This window comes from Arvicanthis niloticus, chromosome 24 (assembly GCF_011762505.2).
Source record: "Arvicanthis niloticus isolate mArvNil1 chromosome 24, mArvNil1.pat.X, whole genome shotgun sequence".
Lineage (NCBI taxonomy): Eukaryota > Metazoa > Chordata > Mammalia > Rodentia > Muridae > Arvicanthis > Arvicanthis niloticus.
Genome location: NC_133432.1, coordinates 8,878,246 through 8,901,877, shown reverse-complemented (window position 1 = coordinate 8,901,877; position 23,632 = coordinate 8,878,246). Strand labels below are relative to the sequence as shown.

The window sequence follows — 23,632 nt, the reverse complement described above, 5'->3', positions numbered from 1 at the left end:
CCCACCTCCAGCACTCATAGGGAGAGGAGAGAGCTACTGATTCATGCTAGGTGTCCTGGTTCCTAACTATAACAGTCTGAGAGGAGGATTTGAGGGATCAAGGCAATCCTGGGCTTTATAGTGAACTCCAGCTCAAAAACCAGAATAATTTTAAGAAATATAGACCTTGCCAGGGAGCCAGACAGAGGTGGAAATCTAAGTGCAAATTAGTAACATAAGGCGACAATGTACTCCTAAGGGTTTGTTAGCTGCCCCAGGGAGCCACAGGTCCAATGAAGAGAACCAGTTTTAAAACACAAGCTTATACTAGGCGTAGTGTTGCATACCTTTAATCCCAGCACTCTGGAGCAGAGGCAGGAGGACCCCCCTCTGATTACCTGGTCTACTCATTGAGTTCCAGGCTAGCCAGAATGACACAGAGATCCTGTCTTAATAAATAAATAAATAAATAAATAAATAAATAAATAAATAAATAAATAAAAATAAGGCCAGCTCCTGAGGATGACCTCTGACCTTCATATGCAAGCACACATCAATACAGACAAAACTGGAGGGTGAGCATGCGGCCTCACAGTCTGCACAGTTGCCATGGTTATCTGCTGGTCTCTGAGGACCCACCTTCCCAGAGAAAACACACAAAGGCCTTCATTAGAGGTGCACAATCAATTTTTTAATAAAAGTGTAACAAATATGTACAAAGCATCCGGGTAGGGAACACCACCCCCCCTTACGAAAGAGCACAAGGCAACAAGGTCAGGACCCAGACAGAATGTCCCCCAAGTTACTGCCTCTCCCCCAGACTCCAAATGCCCTCACAGCTGTCTCTACCATACACATGGGCTCCTTGACTTTTCTAGTGCAAAGACCTTGAGGATCCAAGGTTGGGAGAGAAGATAGACCGGAGAGGGGTGAGAGACTTCCCAAGGCTTCTGGAGTGGTCAGGACAGGCTACTTGCACATTAGATACCCCTTACCCTAGAGTTTTCTGAAACTGGGGACAACCCCCTGAAATCATTCTACCTGCCCTCAAGTGTCTCCAAATAAGGCATCTCTCTTTTCAGCTAAAGTAGACACTCCCTGCTGAGCCACAGGGTTGTCCCTGCCCTTGGGTTAGCAATGTCTGCCCTTGAGCTAGAACACCTTGCCTTCACCCACAATGCTTTCGTTTTAAACTAGCAACACCAGGGCTACTTGATCTGATCCAGCAGAGGTCACACCACATTGGCTTGGAGGCAGGGGGCACACAGACTTGAATGCAAACCTTAGTTCAGCTGATTTGCCATTTGGTGCCCTCAGCTTCCTCACCTGTAAAATGGGATCAGCGGTACTACCAATGGGATGAGGGAAGCCTTGGAAAGCGCCTCGTTGCAGTGTTCAGCCGCTGTGCTCCTGTGAGGGGGCCTTTGATTATTGTACAAAAGGGACCGACCAATCCTCCCACGGAGAAGGAGACAACGTCGCAAAAATTTTAATTGCATTCAGCCCAGAGAGTGGCATGCAGAAAATACTATATAGCAATCTGCCAGCAAAGCTTGGGGTCACAATGGTGACCTGGCAGATCTGTTCTAAATTATGAGCCAGACTGGAAAGGGACATTTCACGGCATCTGGTCTCCAAAAAGGACTGTTGCTGTACCATAGCTAAGTCAGTTTGTTCAGACGTGGAGGTCTTCAGCTGGCACACTGTAGATGTTCAATAAATAGGTGTCAAATGAATACATTAAAATGTTAAAAAGATAAACTTTTGGCTAAAGTTTTCAAGAGACACTGTGATGTCAGCCTTCCTTCTTGGTGGGGTTTCTGACCAGCTCCTATAGGAATAGTCTGCTGTCCCTCTCCCCAAATCCCCAGGCAACTTATGACCCCCTGATCTCCCCAAGTTGACTCCAGGCTCAAAATAGAAAACAGCATGAACCCAGAAGAGATCCTGTGTTCTGGTCACTGCCACTCCTAACAGTTTACTGTGGCCATCCAAAAGGTCCACCACATAAGCCAGGGGTGGTGGCCCATGCCAGTAATCAGAAGGTGGAGGCAGGAGGATGGGAGGAGTTCAGGGTTATCCTCTGCTGTGTAGTGAGTTCAAGGCCAGCCTGGCTCCATGTCTCAAAGAACAGTAATAGTAATAACAAACAAGCAGTCCCCAGTAGTGACCCAGTGTCTCCCAGAGATACTCGTGTAGCGCGTGCCAGGACATGCCACCTCCCCTCAGTTCTCAGTGGGCAAGAATGACATTTTGTCAACTTTAGAAACATGACAGAACAGTCGGGTGGCATACACGCCATGAGCTCACGCGCTCAGCTCTGTAGAGTGTCATCCCATCCGGCCGTTCAGGGCTTCGTTATCCTTGATGCCACTAGGTTTCAGTCACCATCCCCCATCAAGGTAGAAAGGAAACAGAATAAGGCGATCAAAGAGGTGGGAAAGCAGTCTCCTGGATGACTGTGAAGGAGTGGGGGGAGGGAGCGTGGGGGCATGCCCTCCTGGCACAGGACTATGGACAGTGGACGCTTTCTGAGCTCTCCAAAAGAACTCTGGCTCAAACTCCATCTAGACAAAGGAAGATGGAACCCCAAGTGTGAATAGAAGTCTTGCTTGTGGGTGGATGAAGAGAAAGAGAGAAGCTTCCCAAAGGGAGTGGACCTACTCTCTAAGGCTTCATTCCCACAGACTCCAGGACTCACCCTCAGAGAGAAGCCAGTAGCTTTTGAACCCAGGTGGCAGATAGCACCTCAGCTCATCACACAGCCATCTCCCTAGCAATGATCTCAGAGGCCTCCCAGGCTTTACGCCGATTTACACACACTCACATGCACGCGCGCACACGTACCCTCTGCTGTCTGCTGAAACCCAGTATGAGGTCTTTTTAAAATTTATTTCAAAGCCTCTCTCCTTCTTCACAGACTCTACATAGAAGCGAATCAAAATCAATGCTCCTTGGCAGCCGGGGAGAGGAGGATAAAGGAGAGACCGTGCCAGCGCTTCACACACTGTGGAAGTTGGGATTTTTTTTTTTTTTTTCAATAACACCACCAACAGAAAGGCCGCTCCATTATCTCATGCAGTCCAAGTAACACCACGGCAGAGACAGTGACAATAGAGACACAGCCAGCATGCTTCAATATCCTAATACAAATGTCCATCAAGAAGTCAGATCTCATAGAAAAAAAAAGCAGGCATTTAAAAAAAACAACCCCATCAAACCCGGGGCAATGGAGAAGCGCACTCAAATGAACTGCGTGCCAGCCAAGGCCCAGATTTGATAAATACGCGGTTTTCATTACTACGGGAGTGTATTTACAGAGGACTTGGCTGAAAAGTTCCATCGGGAAGGTCACGGGTGCCTTGGCTTTCTCAGCAACACAGCTTCATTGAAATGAAAATCACCAGAGATGCCAACCCCTGTGTTTGGAGTTCAAATCCTCCAGGGAGCTATCATTAGCTAACAGGCAAAGCCAGGCTCAAAAACAAAACACAAAAAGAGAGGTTTTTTTTTTTTTCCTCTCACCCCTCATCCTCGCACTGGGTCTCTCCAGGGTCAGCATGTCCCCACTGCGATCTGGACAGTATGTCTTTAAAGAGGCTGACTCCAGTGAGCCCCAGTGTGGCACACACCTTCTCTGGAAATGTGATCTTGCAAGGACTCTTTCCTTGCTAGGAAAGGGACCAAATACAAGCAGAGGGTGTCTTCCAGATCATTCTGGGACCCTCTGTGTAATTCTGGCTGGGTGAGGGGCACGGCCTGCTGCCTGCTGCTTCCCCCGCCAAACAAGCTCGCTCTTTTATTTATTTATTTTTCTTTGCTGAGTTCAGTTCTGGCAGATAAAAGGGGGAGGCTTCAGCATTGAGTTCTCAGTTGCATTTTTTTTTTTTTTAAAAAAAGTGGGTTATTTAGAGAAATATAAGGCATAGGTTTAAAATAGAGAGAGGAGCCCATTGACAGCAAACTGAGAAAGTGTGCAGTTTACTGGTCACACCCAACAGAGTTGGCCAGGGACCATTTCCCTTGTAGCCCTGTGTACCTGGCCAACTGATACTTTCTAGCAGACCCCCTGATACCAGGCAAGTCACCTGCAAATCCAGCCAGGAGAAAATGACACTCCCCTGATAGCCAGTGTTCCAAATGCCAGATCCCAAGGCAGGAGGCTCGTGAGCTGAGGTCAGCCTGGGCTCGTCTCCAAAATTAAAAAGGGGAAAAAAATTAAAATAAAAATAAGAGTAACTGTCTCACTGAGCCCATAGCAAATACCGCTCGCCGTCTGGGCTTACAGAGACTTTGATGCGGGTGATACAGTAGCCACGCAGAGGAGTAATACCTGTTTCTGTTGGGATTTTATAAAAAACGAAAGCAAAATAATAATAATAATAATAACCACCAGCCCTGAAGCCGTGAGCCGTTGCAGCCAAATGTCAGTCTAGCACACAGCTTCATCATATATGTGTGTATATATATATATTTATATTAGCCCTTCTAGAAACTTCTGAAAACAGTAGCTTATTCTGTGTGTTTGGGGAGCAGGGAAATCCGGACATTTCATTTAAATGGTCCGCCCCCTCCCCCAACATCCCCTGCTTATAAATCACGCTCCATCAGAACGCAGCCATTTCTTGGCTCTTTAATCTATAAAAACCTAAGCCCTGAATTCCCTTAGGAAACTGGGGGAGGCCACAGCAGTCTCTCAGAGTACTGCCTCAGAGAGAGGAGGGACTGCCATCTCCTAAGCAGCTCCTGTATACTGGCCTGCCCCTCTCGCTCGCTCGCAATCTTGTCACCTGGCCCTTTAAAAAAAAAAAAATGAGAGTATATCCAAAGAGCAAAATAGAAACCTCTCATCCCCTGGCCTTCCTGGTCTGTCTGTAAGACTCTGGCCATACCAAGAAGGATACACTTAGCACCAAGAGACTGTGAAGTGAAGCACCAGACACACGATATAGGTAGGGAAAGAAAATGACATCCCGTCTCTCTGGCTAGGACCACCACAAGATCTAGAGAGCTGTCAGGGAGAGGCTAGGACATGTCAAGAAATGGAGGGATCCCAGGCTGCCCCCAAGAAAACGGGCCCCATGTCCTCTCTGTCTTGTCCATCTTGCCTTTGGCAGAGTCCCCTCTACTTCACACCAGCATCTGTACTGAGCAGTTGGTCCACGCTGAGGCTGATCCCACCGGTCCATGTAAGTTTCCTGCAGGCGTGGCAGCCAGCATCTCTCTCCCCTGCCACCCTAGACATTACAGAGTCTCAGAGTTCACATCGCAAGGTTGCGTGGAAAGGAAAGGGACCACGTCCCCCGCAGGCATGCACAGATACGGAATTTTGTATTTTCTCTTGTTTTGTATATATATAGCTAAATAGCACTGGGGTGGCTATCTCTGCAGCTGGACTTCCCGAGGGCTTCCTCTGTCCATGGTTCCACCATCAGCTCTTTACACTCTGCATCCTTCCACGCCCTGGGCTACTCCCTCAGGAAAACAGGAACCAGCTTCCTCCAAGGACACAGGGTTTCGCCAACCTGTAGAAACAAAGATTTGTTTTTTTCTGTCAGTGCAGTCAGCTTCAGAGGTGATGTCAGTGCAGAGGGGGAGGGGAAGAGGGGGATTTGAGACACAAAGCTCTGACCGGGGAGGGAAAGACTCCAGGCCTGGCTCTTCTCGGTCCCAGAGGCTCTGTCCATGTGGTAGGAACAGCTCTCCTTCCCCAAAAGCACAACACACACACACACACACACACACACACACACCCCTGCTCTCAGACCTGAACATTTACATGAGTGTCGTCTGTGACTAAAAACAGACTTTGAGCCAGGCATGGTGGCACACACCCTTGATACCAGCACTTGAGAGGCAGACACAGGCAGATCTCTGTGAGTTCAAGGCCAGCCTGGTCTACACAGTGATGATATCCAGAGCTACATAGAGAAACTCTATGTAACCTAACATGCAAGAGACCTCTGGTTTCACTCCCAGCACTGCACTAACCATAGCCAATCTTGCATGTCTACAATCTAAGCACTTGAGAGGAGGAGGAGGAAGAGGAGGAAGAGGAGGAAGAGGAGGAAGAGGAGGAGGACGACGACGACCATCATGAGTACAAGGTTATCCTTGGCCAAGCTCAGAAACTAGGAAGTTCCAGAATAGTCTGTGGGACATAAGACCCTGACTGGGGGTGGGAAGGTGGGATGAATTGAATTTTGGCCCTGAAGGTAGGTACTGTTCTCTGCACCAAAATTAAATAAGTTTATTGATGGTAATTTATAAATGACAAATAGATGATTAATTGATAAATGATGGGTGATGATAGGGAGGGAAGTAGATAGATGGATGGATGGATGGATGGATGGATAGATGGATGGATGGATGGATAGATGGATGGATGGATGGATGGATAGATGGATGGATGGGTGGGTGGGTGGATGGATAGATGGATGGATGGATGGATGAATGGATGGGTGGGTGGATGGATAGATGGATGGATAGATAGATGGATAGGTGGGTGGTTGGGTGGATAGATGAATAGACGGGTGGGTGGGTGGGTAGATGGGTGAATGGCTGATGGATCAATGGATGGATGGATGGGTAGATGGATAATGGATCGATGAATTGATGAAAATCTTTTTGCAATTTTTTCCTTTATGTATATAAATATTTTGTCTGCATGTATATCTGTGCACAGTGCTGTGAAAGCCAGAGAGGGAGTCAGATCCTCTAGAACTGGAGTCACAGTTGTGAGCTGTCCAGTGGGTGCTGGGAATTGAACCTGGGTCCTCTAGAAGAGAAGACACTGAGCCATCTCCCCAGCCCAGATTGATGAAAATCTAAAGGCTCATTACCTTTTCCTATTTAGGAACAAGTCCTTCATCTGTTCCTTTCACACTTCCATCTGTCCGTATTTCAGACAGAGTTACAGTCTGATTTTCTTACTCACCCGTCGTCCCCACACACCCCATAGCCATGACCCACTGCAGTGCTTCCTGCCCATGGGAAATTCCCGGGCCACTGGAGACAGAGGGGAAGAAGTTCCTAACACTGCTCTCCTGGAGAAGAATGCAGTCTTGGGAAACATGGCAGCCCAGGGAGAGGCAGCAGCAAAAGCACAGAGAGATCCCTACTGAGAATTGGATTCCAGCTAACTAGCCAGACTACCAGAAGGCTCTCAAGGCTGGATATGGAGTGGGGGTGGGGAGGATGAGGCTAGAGCTAGCAAGCAAGTGAGCCGAGCTCACACACCAAACATCAAAGCCTAGTACATAGTAATCACCCTACAGCCTGCTGTGGTGATATCCTCCGAGAGGATGGAGGTGGTACTGATCCATCGGTATGAACGTGAGTGTTCAGAAAGCAGTGATAACGTGACTAACAAAAACGTAATAGTAGGCTCCCTTGGGGGCTATGGTTTCCCCAGAAAAGGGCACCCGATCAGGGTTACAGAACCAGGCAAGAGTTCACTCCTGTGGGCTGGACCTCAGTCCCAGTTGCAAAGTGGTTGTTGGTTGCTGCTATAGCATTCATGGCCATTCTTGCTCCAGGGGCTCCAGTGTAAGGATACATAATGGTGGAGTGCTCGACCCCAAAGGGGACAGGTCCTCTGAGACCCAGGGGGACATCGCCAGAGACGGGCAGGAAGAATGTAAGAGCTGAGGATGAGAGAGAACCTGTACCAAAAAGATGTCTTCTGGACATGGCATGGCTGTTCAACTCATTGACTGGGCCCATCGACATTTTGTCATAGATGGGGACGGAACCCACGAGTTCTCACTGCTCCTAGTGGGACCACTGAGAATTAACATTTGTTGGGGGGGGGTAGGTGTCACTACCTTCAGTGGCGTAGCCACAGATAACTTGTCCTTGCTCCACGGGGCAATTTTTCTACCCACACTCGGGCTGGTAACTCTAGTTAAACTCAGTGAGCCATAACAGAAAGACGACACGGAAATCTGAGGAGGCCTTGTTGAGAATAAGGGAGCCAGCCGGGCGGTGGCGCACGCCTTTAATCCCAGCACTTGGGAGGCAGAGGCAGGCGAATTTCTGAGTTTAAGGCTAGCATGGTCTACAGAGTGAGTTCCAGGACAGCCAGGGCTACACAGAAAAACCCTGTCTTGAAAAAAAACAAAGAGAGAGAGAGAGAGAGAGAGAGAGAGAGAGAGAGAGAGAGAGAGAGAGAGAGAGAGAGAATGAATGAATAAGGGAGCCAGTGGGGAAGGGAAATGCCTGTTTTCACTATATAAATATATGAAGCTTGTACACAGACAATCATAGCAACGTGATTCAAAATCAACAGGTGGAAACTCCCAAACATGCATCAGAGACGGACAGATTAAGTACAGTGTGGTTTGTCCGTGCTGTGGAATATTATTTGGCTATAAAAAAAAAAAAAAAAGACTTTCTACTGACCCTTATTTGGAAATCTTACGGTAAGTGGGAGAAACTAAGAAGAAAGTGAGAAACAGCACAGCATACATTTATAGGAAAGATTCACCAGACCAGGCAAGTCTTTGGACACAGAAAGCAGAGTGTCGGTTGCCTAGACATATGAGGATAGGGCAGTCCTGGAGAGTACTTGCTCATGGACAGTTTATTTTCCTATGTAGCTCAGGCTGGCCCAGAACTCACAACTTCCCTGTCTCCACTTTCCCATGCTGGGATTTGAGGTGTGTACCATCATGCCTGGCGGATTTCGGAAGCAGAGGCAACACAGGTTATCGAAGGAGGCACAGGCAGGAAGAAGACACTCAGTGGTTTGAGAGAAAGTCCACAGATATTTATTTCCTGGTTGAAAAAAAAATCTAGGGTGTTGACTGAATCAGTGGGTGTCTGTGGTGTCTGGCTTCCTGCTGAATGTATCAAGCAGGGGACATAGACCCTGGATATTTACTTTTCAGGGGACTTCCCAGTGGTCACAGGAAGCCCCAGCCCCAGCCATGCTCTGCCCCATTCTGCAGAGTGGTGACAGCCCCTCATTTCCAACCTTGGGGCACCACCTCACCCTAAGCCCTGTTCTTGAACCCTTGCCAACCTTTCCTCTTATGACTCAGGTTGGGGTTAGCCTCTGCCTCTTCCCTGGACACGCACTGACTTCATGATAGTGAGTCAGACCCACTATAGGGGCCCCATGTTTACATCAGTGAGTCAGAAGGATCCAGACTGGGGACTTCAAACCATAGACAATGCTTCAGCTGCCCATCTGCTAACTCCCTTTTTCCACAAGCAAGGCATGCCACACCGGGATCCCCACACTGGCCTGGGCCTACTTTCTACCTTCAAAGAATCCAAAACCAGTGCTGTCGATCCACCCAACAGATGCACACAAGGCTACGGGAAAATCAGTAGGGCCCATGGCAGTGACTGAGACAGAAGGTGGGGATCCTGTGGCCGACATTTAGTAATCCCAGAGCTAACAAGGTAGGGCAATGGAGGGAGTGGAAGGAGTATTTACTGTGTACATACTGTGTTCTATCTAGTGTGCTGACTATGTGCTAAGCATTGACCTCTGTACTAAAGAAGGGCAGGCTCGCTTGATTTGCCCTCCAGCCTCAGTGGGAAAGGTGTGGCAGGTCAGAGGTCAGTGCTTGTCATGGTCTGAATGAGAAATGTCCCCCATAGGCTCAAGTATTTGAACACTTGGTCCCCTGTTGTCGGGGTCCCTAGAAATCCCTTCATGGTGGATTACAGGGTATATGATGAAATAAATCCTCCCCTTTCGGTTGCTTTTGGTCAGCGTTTATCACAGCAATAGAAAGCCAGACTGGGGCCGCCTCCAAGAAGACCCAGGATGCAAACAGAGCCTTTGACACAGGCATGGTCTCTCTGAATACAGGAGGGGTCATTAAAGTGACCTGGAACAACCAGAGGGCTCAGACAAAGGGGCGGGAACTGCACCAGAAAAACGGTAGAAACTGGGGGTTGTGTCGGATGTTCACTGAATGCAGCTGGTAAAAGGAAGACACCTGTGGCTTCTAGACAGAGGACAAGCGGTGGCGTTCAGAACTGTCACCCCCTGTGGTAACATCCCCTGGCTTGCCCTACCTGTAAATCATGGAGCGTGTAAGGAATCTAAGGGTTTTCTGAGTCTGTCAGCCGGCTTTCCATCCCTGTAACAAAATACCTGAGGTAACTGATGCATCAAGAGAGAAGGTTTACTCAGGCTCACTGATGTGACTACATTGCTTTGGAGCTGGGGGGTGGGGCACAGCCAAGCTGCTTTCCTTACGGTGACCAGGCAGCAAAAGAGGAAGCATCTGGGGTCCCAACGTCCTCTTCAGGCTAGACCTCTGATGACTGGAAGATTTTTCCATTAAACCCCAGTACTTAAAGGCTCTACCGTCTCCAAGATGTTAAAACAATAAAGTAAAACAAGCCTTAAACACTCAGTCTTCAAGTGCGGGGGCGGGGGAGGGGGGGATTGCATCAAAGCCACAGCCTTGCACCTGCCAAAGGGACCGACTCTAAAGCCCCTCTAAGCTCTGTTTACTGAGTGATGTCCACAAAGATATGAGCCCATGTGTACCACTAATGACTGTGTGCCCCTCACTTTGCAGATGCCACGTGACCAAGTCCCAAAGTCAGGGTCTGGCCTGGGTGTGTATTTTTATTATGAGGGTTTCAGGTCTCACCTCTAGAACAAGTCCCATAAATGTGCCCAAAGTCTCACCCCTACCTTGATCTGTAACCACAGCAGCAGCCATTTGAAAGGACTCGAAAGCTCCCCGACAGAAGGAGCACTCGATCACCAGATTGATAAACTATACCGTGTGTGGAGTAGAAAGATAGAAACCTCCGTACGGGTAAGGTGGCACAGACCTATAATCCCAGCACTCAGGAGGCTGAGGCAGGTGGATCTCTGGGACTTCCAGGTCAGCCAAATCTTCTCAAAAAAAGGACCACGGATAGACAGACAGATGGAAACTGAACTGTGTTAAAGTGGAGCTGGGGTTCAGTGGAATAGCAAGGCCCTGGCTTCCATCCCCAATACCACAAAGGTAAACACTGGGAGGTGGAGTGATGGGTGTGGTTCTGTACTGAAGGGTGGAAGGTTGCACACTAAGGTCCTTTTCTCCTTTGCTGAGCATTTGTGCAGACATACACACATACACAGAGTGTCCCACAGTATCCTTTATCTGAAACACTTGGTATCAAAGTGGTTTGGGGGGTCATGGGGGGATGAAGAGATGTCTCAGAGGTTAAGAGCAATTGTTGCTCTGTCAAGAACCCATACTCCATTCCTAACTCCACATGGCAGATCACAACCCTCCTGAACTCCAGAGCCAAAGAAAAACCTCACACCCTCTTCTGGCTGCTGTGGGTACTGCACACACATGGCGCATAGACACCCATGCAGGCAAAACACCCATACACACAAGAGTAATAAAGAAAATGTTAAATGTTCAACATTTTTAATTTTTTTTTAAATGAATAAAGCTAAGCAATTGTGAAAATCCATCTGTAATTCCTGTGCTTAAGAGGAAGACAGGGGGTGTCTGGTGAGATGGCTCAAAGGTTGATAGCACTGACTGCTCTTCCAGAGGTCCTGAGTTCAATTCACAGCAACCACATGATGGCTCACAACCATCTGGAATGAGGTCTGATGCCCTTTTTTGGCATGCAGGCATATATGCTGGCAGAGAACACTGTGTACATAATTATCAACCAACCAACCAACCAATCAATCAATTCTTTAAAAAATGAGGCAGCCAGAGGTTCCCAGAGTATGCTGTCCAACCAGTAAGTTCTGGGTTCGAGTGAAAGACCCTGCTTCAATATATGAGGTGGAGAGAGATGGAAGAAAACACCAGACATTAACCATGAGCTGCCAGCATGCATACAGGTGATCTTGCACACACACACACACACAATGTTTTAGAGGTTACATGATCAGATTAGGGTGGCTCATGTGGTCCAGCTAGACTTGTGGAGACACAGACAGCTCACTGACAGACATGATCTAGCACATATGTGTATAATTTGACAGATGGACAAAATGATACAAGTTCCTCTCCTTTGTGTGTGTGTGTGGGGGGGGTGAGGGCAGGTTTTCTCTGTTTAGCCCTGGTTGTTCTGGAACTCACTCTGTAGACCAGACAGCCTTGTACTCAGAGATCTGCTTGCCTCTGCCTCTCAAGTGCTGGGATCAAAGGTACCACTGCCCGGCTTTTTGATTCTTGCCCACCTACCTTTCTGCCTCCAAAGCCCAGAACTATGCTCAATTCCACATCTGCTGCACACCCGAGCACAGGCATATCAGCTGTCGACAGCTCCATGTGCCTGAAGGAGTCAAACGGCGGCAATGCTCCTGATGCAAGGATTCGGAGGAAAGCTGTTTGGGGCAGCATCCTTGATGATGGAAGATGGCTCCAGTGGGTTCTTATTTTAGTCTTCACCTGAGTTTTTCATGCTGGAGACTGACAGGAGCTGATAGACCTCTGGGAAAGGTGTCTGCTCCCCTTGGCCTGGCCCCTGCTAGCAATCTTTAGACGTTCACCCAACCTGCTAGAGATGAAAATGCTCCAGCCCCCACCATTGCCAACCCAACCACTGACTTTCAGGAGGGCTAGATCAACCTAGAATCAAGCCCAAATAAACTGGACATTCCTTTCTCTCTCTGATACATCCCTTTCTTGCTTTGATACATTCTTTTCTCTCTTTGCTCAGGCTAACCTCAGACTCCTGTCTCAAGCAATCCTCCTGCCTCACACTCCTGAGCTTATGCTACTACAGTTGTGTGCCACCAAGCTCAACCTGGACAAGCCCTTCATAAAGCAGACTAATGGATATAAAGACAATCGCGCCCGTATGTGCTACATGTTATAACGTGGACATGCTTTGATGAGACGTCACCTTTGAGAACTATGCCTTTTGCTTGGAAGGTATCCAAACAAGAATGTTCACTGCGAGCTGGTTTCCAGGGTTACAAAGTGGGGAAGGGTGGATGTCCGTGGAGGAGGTGACTAGCTAAGTCAGTGGTGCTTCATACAAAGACAAAGGAATGGCTTGCAGCCATAACGAGGGTGATACCCACCTTCCAGTGTTCGCAGGGTGAGATCTCAGTGGATGAGCTCAGGCGCTTAAAGTAGGATCTGCACAGGTGTGCGTGGGCCTGGAGGGAGGACTGTCAGGGAGGGGGGAACCTCCAGGTGGGGGGTGGACTGCCACAGGTATGCACTGAAATCCACGGAGCCCCTTCGAGTGAGCCAGGATGAGCTATGGTATATGGATGGATGGTAACCCACATATAAGGGGGTCTTACTGCCACGTGGGCACAGAGACTCATTGTTGCCAGGACTTTCCATAATTTCAAGAAAAACTGGAAATACAGGCTTCAGTAAGAGAGCACCTGCTTTGTAAGTGTTTCAGGGAAATCCTCAATCAAGCAGGGCTAAGGCCACATTCCACGTGGAGGTCACTGTACCTAACCCATGCGAAGGAACAGCTAGCTGGCTTTTAAACCTACTACATTTTACCACCAGGGGTTTCTCTCTGGGCCTCAGTTCCCCCATCTGCAAGGTACAGGAGATGGATTGAATGGTATCGATTGTCCTAATATCAGGTCTGGATGTCTTTAGAATACTATTATTTGGGTGGGTCACAGATCTTTTGGGAACAGATTAAAACAATGGCTCTTTTCCCAAGTAGACGGGAGCACATAAGGATGACATCAGCCAGGTTTACTGTGTCGTTTCTGGGACTTGCTGAATCCCCGCAGACATTCTCTGTTCTACACACCTTAGCACTGGGATATGGTGAGCGATCAATGTACATGGTTGCTTCTTCCATTAGGAGAAGTTCAAGGCCGGCATAGGCAGCCTGGGAGCATGACCCAGGGCACTGGCCATGCATCCTAGCCCTGCCGGCTTCAGCAGATTGCCAAGGCACAGGTGGGAAGCAGGGAAGGTAACACAAGCAAGTGCTTTAGACTAAACTCAGAAAAGTCCTTACAGTCCCTTCCCATGCCATGAATGCGAGCACACAGGCTAACCTCCACTGGAGAGAAAAGCCACGCACAATCCCAAAGTGTCCACCTCTGAGGTTCATTCATGATAGGCCATGCAGTTTAGACCTGCCTGTCTCCTGGACACCAGACACACAGAGCTGGTTCTCACAGTTTGGTGATGTGGGGTCAGACCCTCAATACCAGGACCCACGTGTGCTGGTGTCACTGGGATCCCAGTTCACAGAGGAGCACCGGGGCCTGGAAGGTAAGTGGATGTGCTTAAAGTCACACTACCGGCAAGTGACAGGTGGGGACTTAAAGTTAGCCTGACTTCAGGGTCCATGTCACCCAGCTGCTCCCCCTTGAACATGAAATATGGATGAATATTAAGTATATGAGAACCCTGTCTTCATGCATACCAGAAGATGGTATCAGATCCCATTACAGATGGTTGTGAGCCACCATGTGGTTGCTGGGAACTGAACTCAGGACCTCTGGAAGAGCAGCCAGTGCTCTTAACCACTGAGCTGTCTCTCCAGCCCATGGTTGAATATTCTTAATGGTGAAGTCAGAACTGATAAATAAGTCCCATGATCTGCCAACAGGTGGTGTCTCTTTGGTGTGTGTGTGTGTGTGTGTGTGTGTGTGTGCGTGCGCGCTTACGAGGCCAGGGGGATCCATGTCAGGTGTCTTTAATTCCTCTCCACTTTAGTTTTTGAGACAAGGTCTCACAGAACCTCACCAAGCTGCCAAGTTGCCTGGGTGGTCAGTCAGCTTGAGGGATCTGCCTGCCTCTGCCTCCTCAGCTCTGGGATTCCAGGGAAACACTTATACACATAAAATAAATATTTTTTTTTAAGCACACTGCCTGCAGGAGCTGCCCTCTCATAGGACGTGTTCACGCTGCCTACAAGATGCTATTTGTCTAATAAAACACACATTATCTGTGCCTCTCAGAACTAAGCCACCTCTGCTTAGAACAGCTGCAGCAGAATGGGTTTATTTGGGTTTTTGGTAACCTGGACCAGATTGGGACTGCTCTTAACTCAGGTGACTCTCAGAGCCGGATCAGAACAACCAAAGCAGCTTCCTCCTGGCTCCCTGTTCACTTCTTTGAAGAGTTCTGAGTCACTAGTCACCATATCAGGCTCTTCTCCTAAGTCTGCCATATTGTGAAGGAGCCCAGGCTTCGGGAGAAGGCTCTGATTGACAGCTCCAGCCTCAACAGCCAGGCTTGTAAGTGAAGATTCCCTCACCCCAACCCAGCCACTCCACAGCAGGAATACTGCATGTCTGTCTATACCCTGACTGGGTTCCCAACCCCAACAGGCACTGGAATAGTGAGATAAGCATCGGAGTAATTCATTACATGGCTACAGTAGCCGGACACGCCTTCTTCTTCACCATTGCCTGCCTGTTCCCAGTAAAACATCTCCCAGGGGCTGAGGAATGGCTCAGGCACAAAAGCACTTGCTGTTCAATCACGAGGACCCCGAGTTCAGATCCTCAGCACCTGAGTAAAAGGTTGAAAAGTTGGGCACCAGAGTGTGCACCTGTAACCCCAGCACTGGGGAAGGCAGAGATAGGTGGAACTCCATAGCCAGCCAGCGTAGCCAATCAGCGAGCTAATCAGGTGAGCAAGCCTGCCCTTAAAAATAAAGTGGGAGAATGATCAAGGACTCCTATGCTGACTGGGATCTCTATACCTGTACTAGGTGTGTGGGTAACACACACACACACACACACACACGTACACACGTACACATGCACACACACATACAAATGGGAAAAGGTGACTGAAGAAGAGGAAGACACCCATCATCAGCCTCTGGTCTACAGACACACACACACACACATTAACACGCAAACACTGTATGCACATACACAAACTTTTTGATATAGTGCCTAGCATACAGCAGGCATGCAGCAGTCATTAGTCCAGGGTCATAGCTGAGCCTATGGTCTCCATCCCCAGCACCATAAAACACTCCTGACTAGACAGGAACAGTAGTAGAAACTAAGAGAAAGAAAAAAGAAAGAAAGAAAGAAAGAAAGAAAAAAACCAGTTTGCTTCATTCGTGATGGATTTGTTTCCCCAGTGCATAGCTAACTATGCAGCAGGGACCAGTAAGTCACCAGGGGCTAAGCAGCACTGGTTCACACAAACATTAGTGACACAGTGGGAAACAGAAGCCTGGTCCCTTCCTCCCTCTAAGGTACATCAAAACCTAGAGATGGGATGGCTGAATCCATCTGGCTGCATCTGGGGCAGCTATTCCTGCTTCCGTGGGTAACTCTGGCACTTGTGCCCTTGTGGCCTCTCACTAGGCATGAGCATGACTCAAAGGCAGGGATCCTGTGACCAGAAAGCTGGGCTTCCTGGCCCCTTCCCCGGAGGAGTTCACCCTTAACAGCTGTCCCCCTGCAGCGACTATCCCCTCCCCTGCCGAGCTGAAGTCAGCGCTGGTGAGCCCGACAGAATTTTGGCGAGGGTGGCCTGCTGGATGCACCTCCAGATTTAACCACTTAATCACCAAAGTCTAGCTGGCCGACCAGCCCGCCGTTAATTCTTTAGGGCTTCCCTATTATCTGTTACCTTCCTAGTCACTGACCACTGCTGGGGCCCCCTATCTAGTCCCACAGCAAGAGTAGGCTACCCTTCCCTGGTTCCCCTCTCAAAGACAGATTCCAGGGCTCCATTCTTTCTCCTTCCCCTCCCCCTCTCAAGGCAGACAGCTCCAGCTCCCTCCCTCCCCACCCCTCACACAGGCTCTTTTGTTTCTCTCGGTATCTTTGGGCAGTGACTAAGGTTACCTCACACCCATTCTCCCCCTGGCCTCACCAGCCTCCGAGGTGCAGAGTGTACTGTGCATTCTCCCACTCCCACCTCCTTACCGGGTGTCCGCCCCCCCTTAGCCCACCCCCAAGCCAGGGCAAGAGGTGGCTAGCCCATCAAAGCTTGACGCTCCAGCTCCACCTCCACGTTGCAAAGACTCAGGTCAACGGCTGTTCTCTGCCTCAGTTTCCCATTTTTTGAAATGATGAGAGTGACCCTAATCGTTTCAAGTGGAGTGAATTAAGAGCTAGGCCTGGCACTGGCCTTAGCACCCCTCCCCCCAATGCACCCTGGAAGGAGATGGCTTTCCTTTACAGCCAGGTTGAGTGCAGCTATGGCCCTTACCTGCCCACAAAGGACAGGTACCCAACACCATCCAGCATGCCGAGCAAACCCTTTAGCACTGAGCCACATTCCCAGCCCTTCTGGTCCCAAACCTACCTCATATGTATGCAGATAAATCAAGCCAGCTGTGCACACGCACACAGTGGAGGTCAGACACCTATTTTATTTCCAGAGTCCCTCCCCTCCCCCCTCCTCTGCCCATGTCATTTTAACTCAGCTGGCTGGCCAGGGAATGCCAGGATCACCTGTCTCTGCCCTCACTCCACCCCTCCCTCTAGAGCTGGGGTTACAGCCTCAAGTCTCTCCACAGGGCTTGGACACAAATGCAAGGGTCCTCACGTCTACACAGCAAGCGCTTTAACCCACTGCCTTGTCTGTTTTAGCACCCTACCGGGTCTTAGACTGACTTCCTCCGAGGGCTTAGGGGTGGGGGTGGGGGTGTAAGATGGCTCAGAAGGCACAGACATCATCTCCATCCCTGCCTGACCACTTCAGTTTGATCTCTCAGGACATGCTACGAGGAGAGAATCCACTCATGCGAGCTGTCCCCGGACCTCTGGACTTGTGCCATGGCACTTTCGTGCCCACACACAATAAACAAACAAACAAACAAACAAATAAATAAATAAAATAAACACGTTTTCAAAAGAATGGCGCACTTCACCACAATGACCATGGTAGAGACTATGGCCAAAGGTGGAAAAGGATCCAGCTCAGTAATAGTCACAGTAGCTCACACCTGCAACCGCTATCATCATCATCATCATCATCATCATCATCATCATCATCATCATCTTCATCTTCATCATCTTCATCATCATCTTCATCATCTTCATCATCATCATCATCATTAATTTGATGCCAGGATCCATCGCTGAGCCACACAGGAGCCCCAGCCCTAACAGCCACCCCAGAAGCAGTAAGGATTGCTCCTCCAACCCTCCTAAAGTTCCCTGTGCGGTAACATCATTGCTACTACTGTCCCCGTTTTGAGTAGGAAAAAAAACCTGAGCCTTGGGGCTTTATTTCTTTTTTGTCCCTTTTATTGGTAAGTTTGTGGACCAAATGTTACTGGGTCACGGCTGGGGCTCAGAACAAGTTTGTTGGGCCCACTGACCCTGGTTAAAGTTAAGTTCTTTAAAAGCCAAACACCCTCCCGGAGACACACAAGGTAGACCAGACCATTCTCATCCCTCCCCCCCCCCACAACCTCCTGCCCCCCCCCCCTGCCAATGCTGGGGCAAGGGGAGAGCATCTCATATCCACTAGCCAGAATTCAACTGATTACCCTCTCAGCGGGATTTCTTGGCTATAGCCAACTAGGGCTGACTGGGAAAGGATGGGTGTGGTCATCTTGTCATGGGATGAGGTAGAGAGCTCAAGCCAGGGTGGGACTACCCCCAAGGTGGGATTCAGGGGTGCAAGGGACCAGCTGGGGAAAGCAACGACACTTCCAGGGGGTCAGGAGCACCAGAGAAGCGAGAACTCTGGGGGGTGTGGCAGTTGGAGGCGGGAATGCTGTATGCAGGAGAAGCCGGGAAGGAGCTGGAGGCAGGGGTCTGGGCGCAGCTTGGAGCTACCTCTGGGACGGAAACAGAGCTAGGATAGAAAGTTAATTCTAAGGCGAAAGTTTTCTGCTGTCTCCCCTGCACCCCGCATCCATACCGCACCACGGGCCTCCAGTTTCCCAACTTCTCGCCCTTGTCAGGGCGCAGAGTGGAGCACCCGGTCCACCTGGACCGCAGCCTCTTTTTCGAGTTTCCTGAACACCCCAACTCCCGACATGCATGCACACCTGTACAGGCTCTCGCCCTCGCCCCGAGTCTCGGGTGGAACCACACTAACACCAACAGAGCACTTCCGCCATCCCGCTTGTACTCCAAAACTCCAGAGTTAACATCCCTACCACCACCACCACCCCCCCCCCCGCTTCTATTAGATTTCCTTCCCTCCCCATTCACTACCGCACCTTCCATTTCTCCCCGCCTCACGCTCCCACTCCCCAATTCATAACCAGTTTCCCCTTTTCTTTCCTTCTCTTTCTGCCTCCTCCCAAAGTCTACATTTTGGGTCTCAAAGCTGTGGCACCCTCCAAAAGATTGGTCCCACCCCTCCCGCTTCCCGGGATTCTGCGGGAGCGGTACTTTTGAAAGGAAGAGCGGAGAGGAGGTGCGCCTGGGACCTCCAGAGCCAGGGAGTCGGGCCGCAGGGCGCCCCAAGCGACAGTTCTCTTCGCCAGAGCCCGGGCTGCGCGGGCCCACGCGACATCTGTCGCCCGCGCTCCCGGCTCACACCCCGCTCACCCCCGCAGCTCCCCGAGCGCTGCCACCCCCCACGCTCCGGCTGCCGCCTCTCCCTGAGGCGCCGCGCCAGCTTCCTAAGGTGTCTGCGTGCCCGAGGGGCTGGGCTGGGATCAGTGCGCTATCTCGGGGTCTCTGGCTACCTCACCTGTGATCTTCACATCTTGACCCACTCTCGGAAGTCAGCCTAGTCACCCCACTCCCGTTCTCTGAAGCCTCTCCACTCCAGAACCTAGAAAGGAGACCCCGACACTTCTTGCTCCCCCAAAACGCCTAGCAGGACACCTGGCACACAGCGGTGCGCGCAGGTCGCCCTACCAAGGACCCACCTACAGCCTCCTGACATCAAACTTTAGGTGCCCAGCACCCTGGGACGGTCCGGAGCACACAACAGGCGCCCACACCTCACACCGTAGCTAGGCGGGTGACAGGAGGCCAAGCTGTAAACCGCGACACCTCGTGGTAAATGGAGCAACAAAGTTACCCGGGAGATGGGACCCTGAAGTGTGCCTGCCTTGGGGAGAGGACTACGACCTAGCCATGAGAAACTTCCACCAGAGCGGGGGTGGGAAGGAGTGGGGGTCATAGAGAATGGGGGTCACAAACTGCAGACTCTTGAGGAGAAGGGAGTTGACAGTGGAGATATGGGGACCTAGTCAAGTGGGAATACCAGATGGCTTGGAAAGGGCTGAGAATCCGTGGTGCTTAATCGGAGAGGCTCTTGGTTCGGACTGGTGTGGTTCTACTGCATGTGTTTACTGGGGTTGGCGGCGATTGTGGTGGCTTATGTCCTTCTAAAGCCACTATGCTGCAGAGGAAGGTGGAGGAGACAGAGAAGAGAGGAGAGGGAGGGAGGGAGAAAGAAGACAGAGAGGAGGGAGAAAAGAGAGAGGGAGAGACAGAAGAGAAAGGGGAGAGGGAGGGAGGGAGGGGAGAGAGGGAGGGAGGGAGGGAGAGAGAGAGAGATATTGAGGGAGGAGAGAGTGGAGAAGGAAGGGGAGGGAGAAGGAGAGAGAAAGCAGACTGGAGAAAGGGAAAACAGGAGAAAGTGGGATGGCAAAGGAGAGCCAGACCAGGGGAAGAATAGAGCGAGCCAGAGGAGAGGATGCGAGAAAGAAGAGAGTGAAAACACTGAAGAGAGATGAGAATGAGGGAGAAAGGAGAAGGGAGGGGAGAGGCGTGGGGAGTGGGGAAAGAGTGAAGACAACAGAGACAGAGGAGCGGGAGGAGAGAGGGGGGAGGAAGGAGGGAGGGAGAAAGGAGAGAAGGAGAGTGGGAGAGAGTAGATGAGAGGGGAAGAGAGGGAAAGAAGAGAGGAGAGAGACGGAGGAGGAAAGGAAAGAGGGAGGAAGAGAGACAGGAGAGAACAGAGAGAGGGGAAGAGAGAATGAGGGAGGAGAGAGGGGAGAGAGGGAGAGGGGAGGTGATAGAGGAGAGAGAAAGTAGAGAGGGAGAGAGAGATAAAGGAGGGAGCAAGAGAGGAGAGGAACAGAGGGAAGAGAGAGAATGAGGAGAGAGAGAGAGAGAGAGAGAGAGAGAGAGAGAGAGAGAGAGAGAGAGAGAGAGAGAGAGAAAGGACACTCAGGGACTCAGGGTCTGGATAGAGAGGGACAGAGGGCAAGCGAGGAAGGAGAGACCGGGTCTGCCGTTCCTCGCCGAGGAGCCCTGGCTCCGGCTATCGCTGTCGCTCTCCCGCCCGCTCGCCCGCGTACCTGTTGCTCGGTCCGGGTTGGGTCTCGGCTCCGGTTCCCCCCACCAAGAAGGCCCCGCGCGCGCCGCCTACGCGCTCCGCCTGCCGAGCAGCCAGGCCGCCAGCGCCGCCACCTGCGCGGCCGCGCACAGCCAGGGCCAGCGGGCGCGGAGCGCGGGCAGCAGCGCGGGCAGCGGGTCCCGGGGCCGCGCGCGACGCCGCATGGCGCGTCGGTGCAGCTCGTCTCCCAGCGCCTGCAGCCGCAGCGCGGTCACCTGCGCCGCCGCCCAGCGCAGCCCGGGGCGAGCGTCGCCGCAACCGCACACGGCCGGGGGCCCGCGGCCGCGATGCCGGGGACACGGGCACATGGCGTGCGGAGGAGCCTCCCTGGACCCCAAGTTTCGCCCTGCGCCGCGCGTTTGTTGTGCTGACGGCGCTATTATTAATTAAAGTGTCACATGGTGGAGGGGGCGGGGAGGGCGCGGGGAGGGGGTTACATCATCCGGCCCGGGGGGTGGGGAGTGTGTGCAGGAGAAAAAGCCGAGAGGTAACTTTTAACCCTCGAGACGCCGACAGGGCGGGGACAGGCGGGGATGCGGGGCTTCAGGGATGCTGGCCCGTGGCGTTCGCTGTCTCGCTTCCCGGGCTGCGGGCGACTCCAGCTCGGACATAGGCTGGAAAGCCAGCTCGGTGCACACTGTGGATGGAGCTCCGGGAAAATTCGGCTGTTATGCGAAAAGATCCCCGGGCTGTTGTGTGGCGTGGGTGGTGCGAGGCAGGGGGATTCAAACCGACTTGCCCGGTTTGGGGGGCACCTGTCAATTTTCGGGTCGGTGCACACATTTCTGACACGCGTTCACACCCCCTTCACCCTGACCTCAACGCACCCCTGGGTGAGAGCCTGAACCCTGAAATGAAGGCGGGGGGTGGGGGGGACCTGGAGCTGGTGGGGTTGGACTCCAACTTGGACGAGTCGCCTTTGCACTCAAGACATTCCCTCCCCCCCCGCCCCCCAATCAAGAACGTGGTTCTAGAGAGAAGTTCTTGTTGCCTGCTTGCTTTGTGAGCTGTATCTTTTTTAACGGGGTCATGGTTTGCTGGCGACCCTGTAAGGCGCTGGCTTGATGCCCAGTGAGGTTACCTAACCCCAAGGAAGACCAATCCAGTTCCGCCCTAGCTCCAGCATGGGAAGTCCTCCGGGGAGGCTGCTGACCAGCGAGGGGGCTCCAGGGACCCCTTAGGGTGCTAGAAAGACCCGCCCACCATGTCAAAGCCACTGGAATTTGGACAGCTTTGGGATTGGGACCTGAAGGAGCAGGGAGGTGGCCAGTGAGGAAGCTTCCGTGGCCCTTTCAGTCCTGCAGAGTATGGTTAAGGCCTGGTGAGGTCTCTGGTCTCTTGGAAAAGATTCTTAATGATCACGAACTTGGTGGAGTAGCACCTAGCAGTAATCCTCCAGTCTCAGTACTACAGAAGCAGAGGCAGGGGGATACACAAGTTCAAAGACAACCTGGTCCATATAGTGGTTTCAGGTCAGCCAGGGTTACAGAAAGAATCTTATATTTTAAAAAAAAATCCCAAGGAGTCAGGGATGACTCTGTGGGTAAGGGTGCTTGCAACCAAGGCTGATGATTTAATTTCAGTATGGTAAATCCGGTGAATCGATGTGATCCAAGGACATAACTGATACCCACAGGTTGTCCTCTGACTTCCATCCTCCGTAAGCAAACTATGCTACCTGTACACACACCCATAAAATAGACAGACAGACAAATGATAAATAGGTTGATAGAACATAGATAGATAGATAGATAGATAGATAGATAGATAGATAGATAGATAGATAAGTTTAAAAGGAAAAACCAACCCCCCCAAAGACAAAAAGCTATGAGCCCACCTTTTTTTTGTGTGTGTGTGTGTGTGTTTGTAATGTTATTGTTACTTTTGTTTTGTTTCAAAAAGCTCTGCTTTGCAGCCCAGGCTGTGGTTTAGCCAGAAACTCTCCTGCCTCATCCTCCTGAGCCCCGAAATGACAGGTCTGCAGCCTGCAGCTTGACCAACTCTCAGCTGCATCAGTGGCTGCTGGCTCCCTTGGCAGCTTGGTGAAGTGACCGGGTGCTCTCGGTGGCCCTCTCCATCACCCCGTCACAGTCACTGTGCCCTAACTGCCCACACTATTGAGTACCTTCCATGCCAGCTGCCTGCCAAGGTCTGGCCTGTGTTCCTACAGAGAATCTCTTGGTACCTTGTTTTCAAGATGAGGAAGCTAAGGCCCCAGTCCATAAGGCCTCTTGTCCAAGATAAGGGTTAGTGGAAAGCAAAGTCTGGCCGTGAACTAGGGCACCCAGTAGCAGGCACAAAGCTCTCCCTGTGGTTTTACATTGGCTTCTGACAGTATTCTGAGACTGATAATGCCTCCCTCCCAGGACCAGGGCCCAGATTAAATGAAAGAACCCTGTGCCAAGCGCCTGGCATGCAGTGGACTCAAATAAACCTTGGTCCTCTCTACTTCTGGCCAGAACTCCTTCCCCATCTCCCGGGACTCT

At 51.0% G+C, this 23,632-nt stretch overlaps 1 protein-coding gene across 1 annotated transcript; it reads right to left on the bottom strand.

Annotated features, from left to right (window-relative positions):
* Positions 1 to 648: 648 nt before the first annotated feature.
* Positions 649 to 21,467, bottom strand: Hrk (harakiri, BCL2 interacting protein). The gene is made up of 2 exons (XM_076922604.1): positions 21,109 to 21,467; positions 649 to 5,504 (listed from the first exon to the last, which is right to left on the bottom strand). The coding sequence occupies exon 1, from the start codon at positions 21,452 to 21,454 to the stop codon at positions 21,176 to 21,178; it is 279 nt and encodes a 92-aa protein (XP_076778719.1). The 5' UTR covers positions 21,455 to 21,467; the 3' UTR covers positions 649 to 5,504; positions 21,109 to 21,175.
* Between the last annotated feature and the right edge of the window lie 2,165 nt (positions 21,468 to 23,632).

Excerpts from the sequence above, each read along its gene's own strand:
- Hrk (XM_076922604.1), bottom strand. The coding sequence starts at position 21,454 with ATGTGCCCGTGTCCCCGGCATCGCGGCCGCGGGCCCCCGGCCGTGTGC.